The sequence below is a fragment of the Naegleria gruberi genome (assembly GCF_000004985.1).
Source record: "Naegleria gruberi genomic scaffold NAEGRscaffold_1, whole genome shotgun sequence".
NCBI classification, from domain to species: Eukaryota; Heterolobosea; class Eutetramitea; order Acrasida; family Naegleriidae; genus Naegleria; species Naegleria gruberi.
The window spans coordinates 328,705-341,308 of record NW_003163326.1 but is presented as its reverse complement, the minus strand read 5'-3'; the positions used below and the strand labels follow the sequence as shown (position 1 = coordinate 341,308).

Sequence of the window (12,604 nt, the reverse complement as noted above, 5' to 3'; positions counted from 1 at the left end):
ATATTATTAAAAATCGTAAGGGTTTAAGAATACTTGATCTATTGGCCATTTTTGTTCTCCAAAAAAGTCAGAGGCTGGAACAATAGTACTTCTCTTTGCATCCAAAAATTTGGCAGTATCCTTTCTGTGATTCTTCTTGTAGAATTCTAAATGTAAAAATTGTAACACAGATGGGTCTACTTCTGTCTTGACTGTAAATGGGTCAACCTTTTCTTTAGCAATTCTTGCCTCCAATCCCAATTCAACAAAACGTTTCGACCTCGATTTTGTTGGTGCGGCTGTTTCTAAAGTTGCTTGTATTTGTGGTTTTTCGTTTTGGATAGGTTCATTCTTCTTATTGTCTTCTTCCACCAAAAAGTCCAACACAGATACATCGAGAAGTTTCTTTTGTTTCTTATTATCCGATTGCTCATCAACTTCTTCCACTTTTCGTTTGTTTGATTTTTTAGCAATCTTTTGTATCTTCTTGTTCTTTGCTGATTCTTTCTTTAATTCCTGCTTGGCAAGTTCGGCAACAGCTAACTTGGCCTTTGTTGATTGACTCATCTCTGGTACTTCATCATCACTATCATGAATTTTCGGAATCATTTTACTATTTGATTTATGTTTAACATTTTCATCCTTCTTATCTGCAGCACTTTGCAGGGTTTTCTTCTTGATGAGTGGCATTATTTTTTTAATTAGAGAAATTTGGTTAATTTTTTATTTGAAGAAGGAAATGAAGAGCAAGTTTTATGGTTTATTTCTTTTCTTCGTCTTCTGTTTCATCAAAATCAAATGCATAACTTTGTGTATCCATTTCGATAATGGTCCAGAAATGCTTTAAAACTTGCATTACCTTTGGTATTGGAATTAACTTTTTAGCATTAAGTCTCATCAAATCGTGGGCCACAGCAACATTTCTCAAAGCATAGTCGGTTTTTTGAGAGTCTACGATTGGGAATTTACAATATCTTTGTGAAAAGTGAGTAAGAATAGTTCTGTAAGCATTCATTTGCTCTCCTACAGCAATTGCTTCAAATGAACATGTGTGCTTCTTGGAAATGGCATCTTTAATCATTGAAGCTTCGAATGTTGCTTCATGAATCAAGACAGTACAATCCTTTCCAGCCTTAATTAAACGGGAACAAGGTCTAGTGTCACCTGAAAACACAACCTTCCATCCATTTTGATGAGTTATTACAATACCATATGCCTCAGCACAGGTATGGTCAACAGGAACATTGATAAATGATTTAAGTCCCAGTGGATTAATAACTCTATCGAGAAGAATTTTTTCTGGGCAATATCTTTCTGGTTCCAGAGTTTGCATAGGTATAAAGTCAAAATTAAATTTGGTATCACTTGAACAAACTAAATATTCGCTCAATGCCTCTTTGATACGTCCCTGCCCAACAATAACAACATCTTCAGAGGTTAATTTGGAACGCTTTTCCAACAAGTAAGCAAGTCCTAGATGGTGATCAGCGTGTAAGTGTGAAATCCAAATGCATTTCAAATTTTTGAGAATAGTTTCGGCTCTTTCTTTCCCACAAGCTCTATAGAGTTGTGATAACGTGCCTTCACCACAATCAAAAAGAATTGCTCCTTTATCAAATAAATTCAACAAGATTCCAGTGACTATAATAACAAGAGTAAATTTTGGTGGAATGGGATTAGTTACTTACCATTTCTATATTTGGATGGGACAGAAGAACCAGTACCCAAAAAGATAATTTCAAACTCTTGATCACCACATTGTTGTAAAATTTTTGCTTGTGGGTGGGTTTCATTCAAAGCATACTCGTAGTCATTGAATTTGTCTAAATACTCCCTCAAATATTTAGCAATTGTTGGGTAGCTTTGATAAAAGTTGCTTTCAACAGATGATGGCACAATTTCACGTATGTAAGGTACTTTGGTAAAATCGAAACCCTTATTACGGGTAGGTATCAATACATATTTCATTAGACTTTCTCCATATGTAATTTTTGAATTTGAATGGAGAGATTTCAATGTTTTTTGATGAGTTTCAGAATGTTGGTTATGATTTGGATTTAAACATAATGTAAAAAGATCCTTATCTACTAGACTGAACTCTACAATATTGGTACATGAGGATACAAATGAGGAAGCAGGTTTTGAGGAATCTTCATTTACAATAACATGATCACAATCTGGAGAAAATCTTTTCATAAACTCTTGATATTGTGGTGATACAAGAATTTCATGAGAGACACAATGAATAACAGATTCAGCCTTTGAGTAATACTTTTCAAATTGTTTGTGAGTGACAAGACTCTTAAGATAGCTTTCGTTTGGACAATTGATAATCAAAACTTCTGAACCAGGAGTTGGAGGATCAATTACATCTTCTGGTTTAATAGTTACTCCATTAACTACAATGGTTTCTCCTCTTGCAAGTTTTCCTCTCATCATTCCAAATACTCCAAGTTCTGTAGCCTTATTACTGTCAAATTTTCCTGGTACATCTGCAGTCTTGCAAACATAGCACATACAATAATCATTAAGAGTTGGATTGATATATTTTAACATTTCTCTTAATGTGTCTACATGTCCTTGATTGGCATTAAGTTCACCTATTGGTTGAATATTGAGCCTATTTTTGAAACTATAATAAAATTCTTCTGGCTCTTTCTTCAATTTCTTCTTGGATGGCGATAAATCTTGAGACTTTCTATTCTTATTTTGAAAGAGAAAATCCCATGCCATTCCTTTTTCATGACTCTGTTTTATGAAGGTTCCTGATGAATTTCTTAATGCAAATGGACCTCCAAAGTCACAATAGGGTAATAATTTGTGGTAGTCTTCCCTTCTGGATGTATTTTCACTCTTTAATAAAATTCCTCTAACTGAAATATTCTCATCCTTATGCATTAAGTAATCTTCTTCAACCTGATGTTCCATCATAATATTTAACATTATTTTGAAGGAAATTGGAGTTTTGACAAACTGTCTTAAAGATGTCAAATAATGCCATAAATTTGGGGGTCCGTAAAGATGAAATTTGTTCGTTGTACTCGTTTCAGAAGCTGTAATTATTGCTCCTGGTAAACCACCCAAATATGACGGAGAAATATGAGGAATGAAAATATGTTCTAAACCACTGAATACACGCACCCCGCATTCTGTACAAAATCTATGAAGATTCTCGGAGGCATTAAATAGATATCTAATTTGAATTTTAATAATTTAGAGTTATTGTTAACTTACCTTTTACCATTCGTAAAGAATACAATTGTTGTCTCTCCTTCACGATTTGGGGTTTGAAGAATTTCGTAGAAAGTGTGCATATTTTTTAAAACGAGGTTTTGGGAAAAGTTTCGGTGATGTTGTGCTTGGTGTGACTTTCGGTTTTTGTTTTGAGTGTAGAAAAGGTTATTGTTGTTGTTGCACCCATAAATTAGAAGTAAATTTCGTGAATGCTTTTTTGAAAATGAATTAATTCCAAATTCTTTTTGATTAAACATATTGCTGCAAAAATTATTATTTTCTATTACTTTATGAATATTTTCCTCTATAGAAAAATACTTTTCCGCACATTCATTCTGTCTTGATGATAATGTACAATTTCTAAATGTTGTGGTGAATGGGTTCGACCCTTTCCGATTTAAATATTTTATCATTTTTTTGAAATGAGATTATTTATTGTTGGATTGAAGTTTTTTTTCCTGACTATCCTTACTTGTAAAGATATTAAGAGTATCAATATGAGTTGTGTCCGTGTGTTCGTGACGTATGAATCCTTTTTGATTAAATCTAAAGTTTGACTGTGGTTGCGATGTTTTGTTTTGTTTAATGGACTCAGACCATTTCTTGTTCTTTTTAAATTCTTTAATTGTTTTCAATTCCTTTTGAACTTCAGCTTTCAACAATTTTCTTTTCATTTTCTGTAATTCTTCATCCTCTCCAACTTCACTCCACTCAAAGTTTGGCATAAACTTGACATTATATACTCTACTATCACTCCTGGAAACTGGACTACCATTGAGTGTGATTGCAACTTTTTTTGCTGTGTTTTTGTCAGCGAACTCAGCAAAGTATCCTATTCTGAACTTTTTTAATCCACGTTTTTCATATTTTGATTCAACTCTTGATACTTCTCCAAATTCACTTAACATTCTCTTCAAGGACCTGTCATCTTTGAGTGTTGGAGGACATTGATTTTTTGGGAAATCTGTTGATATATAAACTACTCCTCTTGATTGCTCCGATTGTTTAAGTGCTTCATAATCAAAAGGTTTTGAAATTTTAACTTGACCTGGTTTAACCTCTTCATCAAAATTGTCCATAATATTCAGAGAAGGTAATTTGCTTTTCTTTTTCGAATTTTCTTCATCATTTGTTTTCCTTTTCCTCTTCTTTTTAGAATCTTCCAAGAGTTGACTTATTCTTTCCTCTTCTAATTGTTTTTGCTTGATGAAATCTTCCTTTTCAGCTTCTTCTTCGCTGTCACTAATGATTTCGGTAATAGAGAAGGTTGGGGTTTGAATAACGTTGCGCATTTTTTTTACTTTTACTTCAAATATTTAATGTACATTAACAAGACTTTGAGAGCCAAAGCAATATTACAGAGTATCAAATGCTCAGTATGGTGTAGTAATTAATTTTCAAATTAACAGGTACCGGATGTAATTGTTATTCAAATTTTTTTATTTTATTATTCTCTTGAAAGAAAAAAATGAAAAGACTAACTTTTGGGATTGTATGTTGCTTGTTGGTGAGCAGTTTGGTGATGGTAGTTAGTGGTGGCATTCAAACCTGTTCAAATTTGAACGCTGTTGCTGAAGATGTGCAAGAGAGGGACTATATTCAATACATTGTTGATCAACAACCTATTAATCAATATTTCACTACTTTTGTGAGTAGAGCACAAAAGGTTGCTAATTATGATACCATGACTTTTAGTAATGCAACAAGTAGTGTATTTTTGACATTACTCCAATCCGATAGTGTTACGAAGAAAATCGCAAACCAAACTCTTTTCCCATTCCCTGAAGTTACTTATATTGGAATTTCTAATCCAATTAGTACTTTTTACAGTTTGTCTGTTCCAACAGACTATAAATATAAGAGTGATATTGAAACAATGGCATTTAGACCATCAGTTCAAACTGTGAAAATCGATACAAACAAGGTTCTTTCTAATAGTGAAAATATTTTTGTTGGTGATGAAATTAAGTATCAAAAGATCAATCATACAGCATTTATTTCAGTTGTTCCTTTCATTTCTGGTAATGCATTTGGATTTGGAATTTTAGATGCTAACTCAACCTCCATCCCTACCATTAATTATAATGACACTCTTGGGGCTTTTACTTATGTTTTCCCATCAGAATTCATCAAAAATGAACCTATTTATGATGTTAATGGTACTGTCATTGGAGTTCAAACACCATCTGTCGATATTGACTCTATTCCTTCTCTTGAAGACTCTACAAGCTTGCAAAAGGTTATCAATGTTAGAATTTCCAATCTTGTTGTTGAAAATCCTGATGAAGTTGGTTCCAAGCTTACTTTTGACTGTACTTTAAGTTTATTGAATCAGGGAAGTGTGAAATTAATTGGATTCAGTGTTTCTACCACCACCCCTGTATCAGGTATTTCACCAAAGGCTACCTTAACCCAAAAGTTTGCTAAAGTTATTGTTCCAAGAGTTGAATCAACAAACTCATTACCATTGGGTGCTAAAATGATTATTGATGGATCTGTTGCCTACTTTTTAGTGTCTTTGAGCCGTGAACAACAAAAGGGATTTGAAGCTTTCCATCAAACAACCCTCGATTTTGAACAATCCCAAGCTATCACACCATTCTTGATCATTGTCCAAATTAGTACTGGACAAGTTGTTAAATCAATTAATCTCGGTAAGAATTTGATCAAGACCTCAGTCAACTATGCCACCGATTTTGATGTTCGTGGTGAAAATATTGTCGTTGTTGGTAATACAGAAGACATCACTTACGAGTCTACAATTGAACAATATAAGAATGTCATTCCATTCTATACTTTCGTTTCTAAAGGAGTTGTGGCTCAATCAGGATACTTTTCTGATATGTTTATTAAGCGTGATATGGTTTTCATCACTCAAAATGAATCTCAATTGAGATTTATTGCAAATGCCGTTTCATTCTCGATTGACCAATCAACAAACAAGTTTACTGTTGGTGGTTATGTTACTGACTTCAACCAACCATGGTTGACAAATGGTAGACTTGTCTTGTCTCAAGTTAATGCTACTGAAATTACTAATCTTTACAAGATGCAAGTTGCTTATGAAAACTCTAATCAAGTTAAGGTTCTTCGTAGAGCTGTTGTTGATGAAACTTTTGGAAAGAAAAATAGTGGAAATGTTGAAATACTAAATGCTGCTCTCAGTATGCACGGTCCAACAACACCTCCACCAAAAGTTGTTACTGACGACAAATTCAGAAATGTTGCAACTGGCTTCTGGCAAATTGATTGTGAACCTATCAATGAACAACTTGCCATTATTCTTACTGATGTATTTTATGCAGTTTTTGCCTTGATTGCATTCATTATGGTTGTAATCATTTTGACTTTTTCATCATATGGCATTTATTTGTGTATCAGAGATTACAAGAGAGATTCTGAAGAATCTCAAAGACTTATCCACTAATAAGATTTTAATTTATATTCATACCTAGTCTATTCTTGTTTTTGCTTTGTGGACGATCCTAATACATGCAACATTAACAACAGCAAACCCATTGCAAATAAGACCAAACCTGAAAATTGAAGAGGAGAAAAAGTGTGGTGAATTCTTTCGATACATTGGTAAACCAGTATGAGGGAATTATTGTAGGAAAGGTGAGCAAGTTGAGTGAATTTTTGAAGCATGGTGGTTTCAGTAGTTCCATGACCTTCTGTATACCATTGTTGAATAATCTTGGGGTCCAAAGAAGAAAGGGCAAGAGCAGGGTTATAATCCTCCTTATCACTTTCAACCCAGTTGTCCCAATCTTTTTTGAAAGGTGTTGTCTCTTTGGACAGTTTTGTCCAAAAGTATGGCTTTCTCTTCAGTAAAGTAATTTTAAGCCATCTTATTCCTGGTTCAAAGCTCATTTTGCCAACATCATCCAATAATTTAAGGTCAAACGCATACCAATTCTCTTTGGATTTTCCTCTGAAACTAAGTTCATCTCTATCTATGAGATGAACACTTAAATCAGAAACATTTGATAACTCTATTGTGAGATGGATTTTGTCTCTTCTTTGGGCCCATTTTACTATGGGTACTAAGTATTCAGGTCGATTAACGCGTTCGAAAATATAAATCTTATTTTCCACGTTAATAAATTGAGAGGGTGAGAATTCAAGTGGGGTAAGAAGTTGCCTATAGTTAACGCCTTTGAATCCACTCTGTCTTCCAATTAGTCTAAAATTCTTATTATGCAATATTCTTTCGTCTCCCGAGAGTAAATGTGTAAACATTTCCATATGAATTGTGTTGGAGGTAACATTATCTAATAATTCTAGTTTAGAATACGAGTATTCATCACGATATAAATATTGAGAAACCCCATTCATTGTAGCGTGAGCATCCATGTGGATGAGTACAGTTGTTGTAGAGTTTCTGTTGTCTAAATAGTTGTGTAATTTTGTTAGTGAGCTTGCCCCAAAGTAATTCAAAGAGCTAACATGAAGAAGGAGAGAGCTAGCGAGCAATGATCCTATCAATAGAATCGTAGAAAAACCAATTCTTATAAAACCAGGATTATGTACGCACAATAATGATGATAATCCAACAGCACCAACCAAATTAAAAATTGGTAATGAAAAGAATATGAATCTTAATTCCTTATGAGGAAGAAATGAATAAAGTACAACAAATGTCAGTGCTCCTAAAAACATGGTTAATAGAAGTATTTTCTTATTCTTTTTGATGTTACTGACACTTGTTTTAAGGGCATTAATAGAGAACGGAATAAAAAGTATGGCACACAGTAGAGATCTTGGCAGCGCCGATGTAAAATACCAATGATAGGGCATAGCGCCCCAATTAATACTCTTATTTTCAATAGTATTATATAGAAACACTTCTCCTTCAGGCCAAATAAATCTATTCCAAAAAAAAGAGTCAACACAAATGGAAAATGTAATACCACAAATTATTGAACTCAAGCCCATTAATATTCCTGAGAATAAATTAACTTGAAAAGTAATAAGACATAGGATGGCTAGAGGTGCTGTCAATACAAATACATCACTTCTAAAAATTACAGCTGTAAAACCAAGCAAGAAAAACATGGATTTGACCTTATCCCTTACCCAAAACCCAAATGCAAAATATATTAATACTAATGCAAAAGTGTTTGGCAATGGGCGTGACATGTAAAATAATAAATGGAACTGAACTAAATTAATAATATTGAAGCATAGAGCTGTTGATAATCCAAATTTTGATTTGATTCCAGTCTTGAAGTACTGATATCCACTGAACGAAAGACATCCCAATATAAATCTAGTTAATAATAAATCCGAAGGGGCATCTGAGGACATAATTGAAAATATCTGAAAAATAGGTAAAAGGATTGGTTTAACAATTTGAACCAGTGTAGCGACAACGCTTGCTCCAATAAAAGTTCTTGGTACAACGCCCGGGAAGAACATGTGATCAAAATCTTGAGTGTTACTTTTCTTCAAAATATCAAAAACTGCTTGAGTATTAAAGCTTTCCTCTACTTTTGTATAGGGGCAGATCATGAAATGCAACATCATGGAAAAAAACAAAGCCAAATCACTCAAAAATAATAATGAAAATTTGAAAGATGTTTTCTTTTTTTTAAGCGCTATTTGATGATCAACAACTTCCGATGCTTTACAAGAAAATTTTTCATCAGAAGCTTCGGTGCCAGGTTTGTGTTTAGGCATTTTTTTTAAATGTGTTTAATAGTGCACAAAGGAAAAAGGTAACATTTTCGTTTTATTTACAACAATAAGAAGAAATTAAACATATGCATATAATTTAAGAAAGCCATTTCATTGTAAATTCCCAAGCTAAGAATGAGGCTCCATTTGTTGGGAATGATCTCAATAGGCATGGAACAAATCCACGATAAAATCCTTTCAACCCTCCTTCATTAACATAAATCTTTTTCACACAATCAATCAAGCCCTTATATTTCAATTGATCTTTTGGAACATCTGGTTGTGACATGATTCTATTTTTCACTGTGTCTGCAGGGAAACATCCAATCCACATTACTGTTGCAGCACTTCCTCCAGCAATAAAGTTATTTAGAGTAGTTGGTACCCTATATTCATTTCCTAATTGTTTGAAATATTCATAGGATCCAATGTAAACTGAACAAAATGAACGGAACCACAATGTTCCTGTCATTCCTGTATAAAATCCTGCCACACCATGATTACGGTAAAGTTGTTTCATGCAATCTCCAGGTCCTTTGTACCTTTGAGTAGAAGTATCCCAATTATATTGAACTTGGAGTCTTGATTTAATTTGTTCAATAGGATTAGCCACAAAACTGCAAGTCATACCACCAACAAATCCAGCAATAGAATGGTCCAGTATTGTTAATTGATAATTTGGATCTTTGCTTGATTCCTTTATATATTTTCTTACATAAGTAACAGTTCCAAGTAAAACACTATCCATAATTGACCAGCCAAACAAAGGAACCAATGCACCTTTATAAAGACCTTTCACTCCTTCTTTCTTGGCAGTTTGAACAAGACAATCAATAGGACCAGAGAATTTACCATGATATCCCTCTGTTTGTAATCTAACTATATTTTAATGTCCACATTAACACCACCTTTAAATATTAACAAACCTTTGACAGTACTAAAAACAAGATATTATTTAATAATATTTTGGAAATCAATACTTACTCGAACGGATGACCAACAACTAACTTTGCAACACCACTACTCACTCCTGCTAAAAAACCTTTTACATGAGGCCAATATTCCGAGCCTTTAATGAGTGTTTAATTTTGTGTTCACAGGATCCTAAGAGAAGCTACAAACCTTGTTGAACAGATGATGATGACATTTTTTAACACAATTATGAATAACGGATATCTTTTTTTCACATAATTAAATTTGACGGATACCGTTTAAATAATGGGAGAATGTTTACAAAGAGTTTATTTACAAAATATTCTATTCCCATTCTTCTTCTTCTCCCAAATCGTGAGTACCAATTTTTTTTGATTCATCAATTGCATATTCTGGTTTTAATTGATAGTAACCTTTGTATTCACCTGACTTGTTGTAGACACAAATAGAGCTCAAAATGGTTTTGACATGTTGTGTAGGTTGGTCTGTAATATTTGCAAGTTCTTCCATTTTCCAATATTGTCTTTCCTTGTAGAGAGAGAAAATTTTTGCTTTGATTTTTTCACCATCTTCCCTGACACGATTGTCTCTAGGTGTATCATCCTTCTTTCCATCTCTATATGCATCCAAAAGGTTAACGCTCTTTTTGGTGGATTGAGATTCAGCAACTTGCACTGCCTTTTTTTCTTTCTGGTTGGATTGTAATACACGATTTTTAGATAATTGTCCATAGGCTTGTCCAAATTTCACAACGGCATTACATGATTGATCAATATGTCCAGCAATATTAATTTTAGTGTCATCAATATACTTCAATTCCAAAAGAGGTTCACTTTTTTTCCTTTGTCTTAGTCTTTCTCTCTCTTGTGTTTCTTCCTCTGTTAGTTTAGTCATACCAAACACATACATAGGAGTTTTCTTCTTGTTCATTATTAAATCAAAGTCACTCACTGTAAGTGCTTCTCCTCCTGCAGGAGGTTCAATGTGAAGTGAACATTTGGCTTCCGAATTACTTGTTGTATTTTTTTCTATTATAACGGAACCAATAGTTTCCTCATCCTTGTATTTATCAAGATCGATAAAGTCTGGTATTTTTACCAACCAAATTTGTTGTTTGTCGGCTTGTGATGCGTCAACAATACCCTCTAAAGGAATATATTGTTTTTTGTATCTCTTGGCTGGTGTTGTTGGTTTGCTTGGTTCCTTTCTCTTAAGTTGTTCGCTCATTTTTTATCTTTAATCAAATATTATTAATAGTCAATTTAAAAGAAATTGAAGAAATTTACCTTTGTTTTACAATTTAGAAGCAGTTATGTTTCTTGTTTTCTCAGTCTTTTTTAAAATTTTAAATTAAATTAAATATGTTGAAAACATACCACAAGTGTTCCTTCCAATTCATACTCTTTCACCTGTGTCATGTTAAATAGAGGAATAGTAATTATGTTTTGATCATATCCTGCAGATGTAACAACATCTGGACTATGAATATTCCATTCAGCAGTTTTGACAATGTCTCTATGAATTTTATGCTCTTGTGAAAGATAGATTCCTTGTTGATTTTTTGAAAAATTCCATATCCTCAATACATGATCATTAGAACCAGTCATGACTCGACTAGTATCTACAGTATCAAATGATATACTATTGATTTTAAAAGAATGAGCTTGTCTCCTTTGAAGGGGTTGCAAGTCATTTCTTGTATCCCAAATAACTAATTGACCATTCTCATTTCCCACAGCGAGTATCCAATCACTCTCCTTGTTCCAATCACAAGATGTAACTGGAATCACACCCTGTTCCTTGTCTAATAAGGTGATCACACTGCTCTTTACTCTTTTATCCCAAATTTTGACTAGACCATCTCCACTCACACTGGCAAATTCATCCTTGTTATTATTATTCCATCTGTAATTCATTATATTGATTTCAAATAAGATCCACTTACTTGATATCATTAATAATTTTTGAATGTTCACTAAATTGTTGAACCACATATTCTAGGTTTCTGGAATCGAACAGTTTAATTCTTGAAGAGGAGGAACCTATTAAAATTAAAGTTGAAGAATCATTAAAATTATTCCAGTCAACACATGTGATATTGTACCCTTTATCTACCAATGTTGTGCTAATCTTTTTAGTTTCGTTCAAATTCCACAATGAAATACCTAAAAAAATTGGTAAAACCATTTAGCGTGCACTTTGCTGTAAAGTAACTTACTTCCGTCATGGTTTGCTGTGGTAATTAATTCTTTAAATATCTCTGACCAGACCAATTTATGAATACCAATCTTGTTATCAAGACAAGCCAATAATTTTATGGTTGGCCGATCGAATTCTTTTGATATTTTACACACATTAATTTCTCCTCCATGATACCAATTATTCAAATCAAAAGTGCCAACACAACAAATATTCCGATAATATGTACTATATGAAAGTGTGTTGATACAATGAGAAAACAAGTGCGAGGAGAAGAAAGACATTTTTTAATTATTTATTATTTTAATTTTAATTCATTCTCCCCATTAAAAAAATTACCTCTCTATTTGTTACAAACAATTGAAATAAGGTAGATGGAAGGATTTGTAAGGCATGTTGATGAACAAACAGGAAATGTACTTTATTTCCCCAAAGGAAAAACAATCAATGACATTGAGTAAGTCTTCCTATGAATAGTTCTATTAATTCCTTAGATTTGTTTATAAGGAATGTATTGATGAAGTGAAACAAACAAAATATTACATTAACAAAACTTATAATAAGATTTTGTATGAGTTAC

The 12,604-nt window shown here is 33.0% G+C and overlaps 8 protein-coding genes across 8 annotated transcripts; 1 reads left to right on the top strand and 7 right to left on the bottom strand.

Moving 5' to 3' along the window:
• Positions 1-6: 6 nt before the first annotated feature.
• NAEGRDRAFT_61212 (uncharacterized protein) lies at positions 7-669 on the bottom strand (the record flags this gene model as incomplete). Its single annotated transcript, XM_002683031.1, has 1 exon — positions 7-669. One exon carries the CDS (start codon positions 667-669, stop codon positions 7-9), a length of 663 nt encoding a protein of 220 aa, XP_002683077.1.
• A 70-nt stretch (positions 670-739) lies between these two features.
• Positions 740-1,947, bottom strand: NAEGRDRAFT_29343 (uncharacterized protein; the record flags this gene model as incomplete). Its single annotated transcript, XM_002683030.1, has 2 exons — positions 740-1,620; positions 1,668-1,947. 2 exons carry the CDS (start codon positions 1,945-1,947, stop codon positions 740-742), a joined length of 1,161 nt encoding a protein of 386 aa, XP_002683076.1.
• Positions 1,948-3,641: 1,694 nt separating this feature from the next.
• On the bottom strand, positions 3,642-4,505 carry NAEGRDRAFT_61210 (uncharacterized protein; the record flags this gene model as incomplete). Its single annotated transcript, XM_002683029.1, has 1 exon — positions 3,642-4,505. One exon carries the CDS (start codon positions 4,503-4,505, stop codon positions 3,642-3,644), a length of 864 nt encoding a protein of 287 aa, XP_002683075.1.
• A 176-nt stretch (positions 4,506-4,681) lies between these two features.
• On the top strand, positions 4,682-6,661 carry NAEGRDRAFT_77701 (uncharacterized protein; the record flags this gene model as incomplete). Its single annotated transcript, XM_002683370.1, has 1 exon — positions 4,682-6,661. One exon carries the CDS (start codon positions 4,682-4,684, stop codon positions 6,638-6,640), a length of 1,959 nt encoding a protein of 652 aa, XP_002683416.1. The 3' UTR covers positions 6,641-6,661.
• Positions 6,662-7,488: 827 nt separating this feature from the next.
• NAEGRDRAFT_29294 (uncharacterized protein) lies at positions 7,489-8,739 on the bottom strand (the record flags this gene model as incomplete). The annotated part of the gene is made up of 1 exon (XM_002683028.1): positions 7,489-8,739. A coding segment is annotated over one exon (1,251 nt), but the record flags the coding sequence as incomplete, so codon positions are not given.
• Positions 8,740-8,989: 250 nt separating this feature from the next.
• NAEGRDRAFT_29180 (uncharacterized protein) lies at positions 8,990-9,941 on the bottom strand (the record flags this gene model as incomplete). Its single annotated transcript, XM_002683027.1, has 3 exons — positions 8,990-9,771; positions 9,819-9,829; positions 9,877-9,941. Coding segments are annotated over 3 exons (858 nt in total), but the record flags the coding sequence as incomplete, so codon positions are not given.
• A 166-nt stretch (positions 9,942-10,107) lies between these two features.
• NAEGRDRAFT_77700 (transcription initiation factor IIF, beta subunit) lies at positions 10,108-11,052 on the bottom strand (the record flags this gene model as incomplete). Its single annotated transcript, XM_002683026.1, has 1 exon — positions 10,108-11,052. One exon carries the CDS (start codon positions 11,050-11,052, stop codon positions 10,150-10,152), a length of 903 nt encoding a protein of 300 aa, XP_002683072.1. The 3' UTR covers positions 10,108-10,149.
• Positions 11,053-11,180: 128 nt separating this feature from the next.
• NAEGRDRAFT_61206 (uncharacterized protein) lies at positions 11,181-12,308 on the bottom strand (the record flags this gene model as incomplete). The annotated part of the gene is made up of 3 exons (XM_002683025.1): positions 11,181-11,730; positions 11,771-11,867; positions 12,044-12,308. The coding sequence occupies 3 exons, from the start codon at positions 12,306-12,308 to the stop codon at positions 11,181-11,183; spliced, it is 912 nt and encodes a 303-aa protein (XP_002683071.1).
• Between the last annotated feature and the right edge of the window lie 296 nt (positions 12,309-12,604).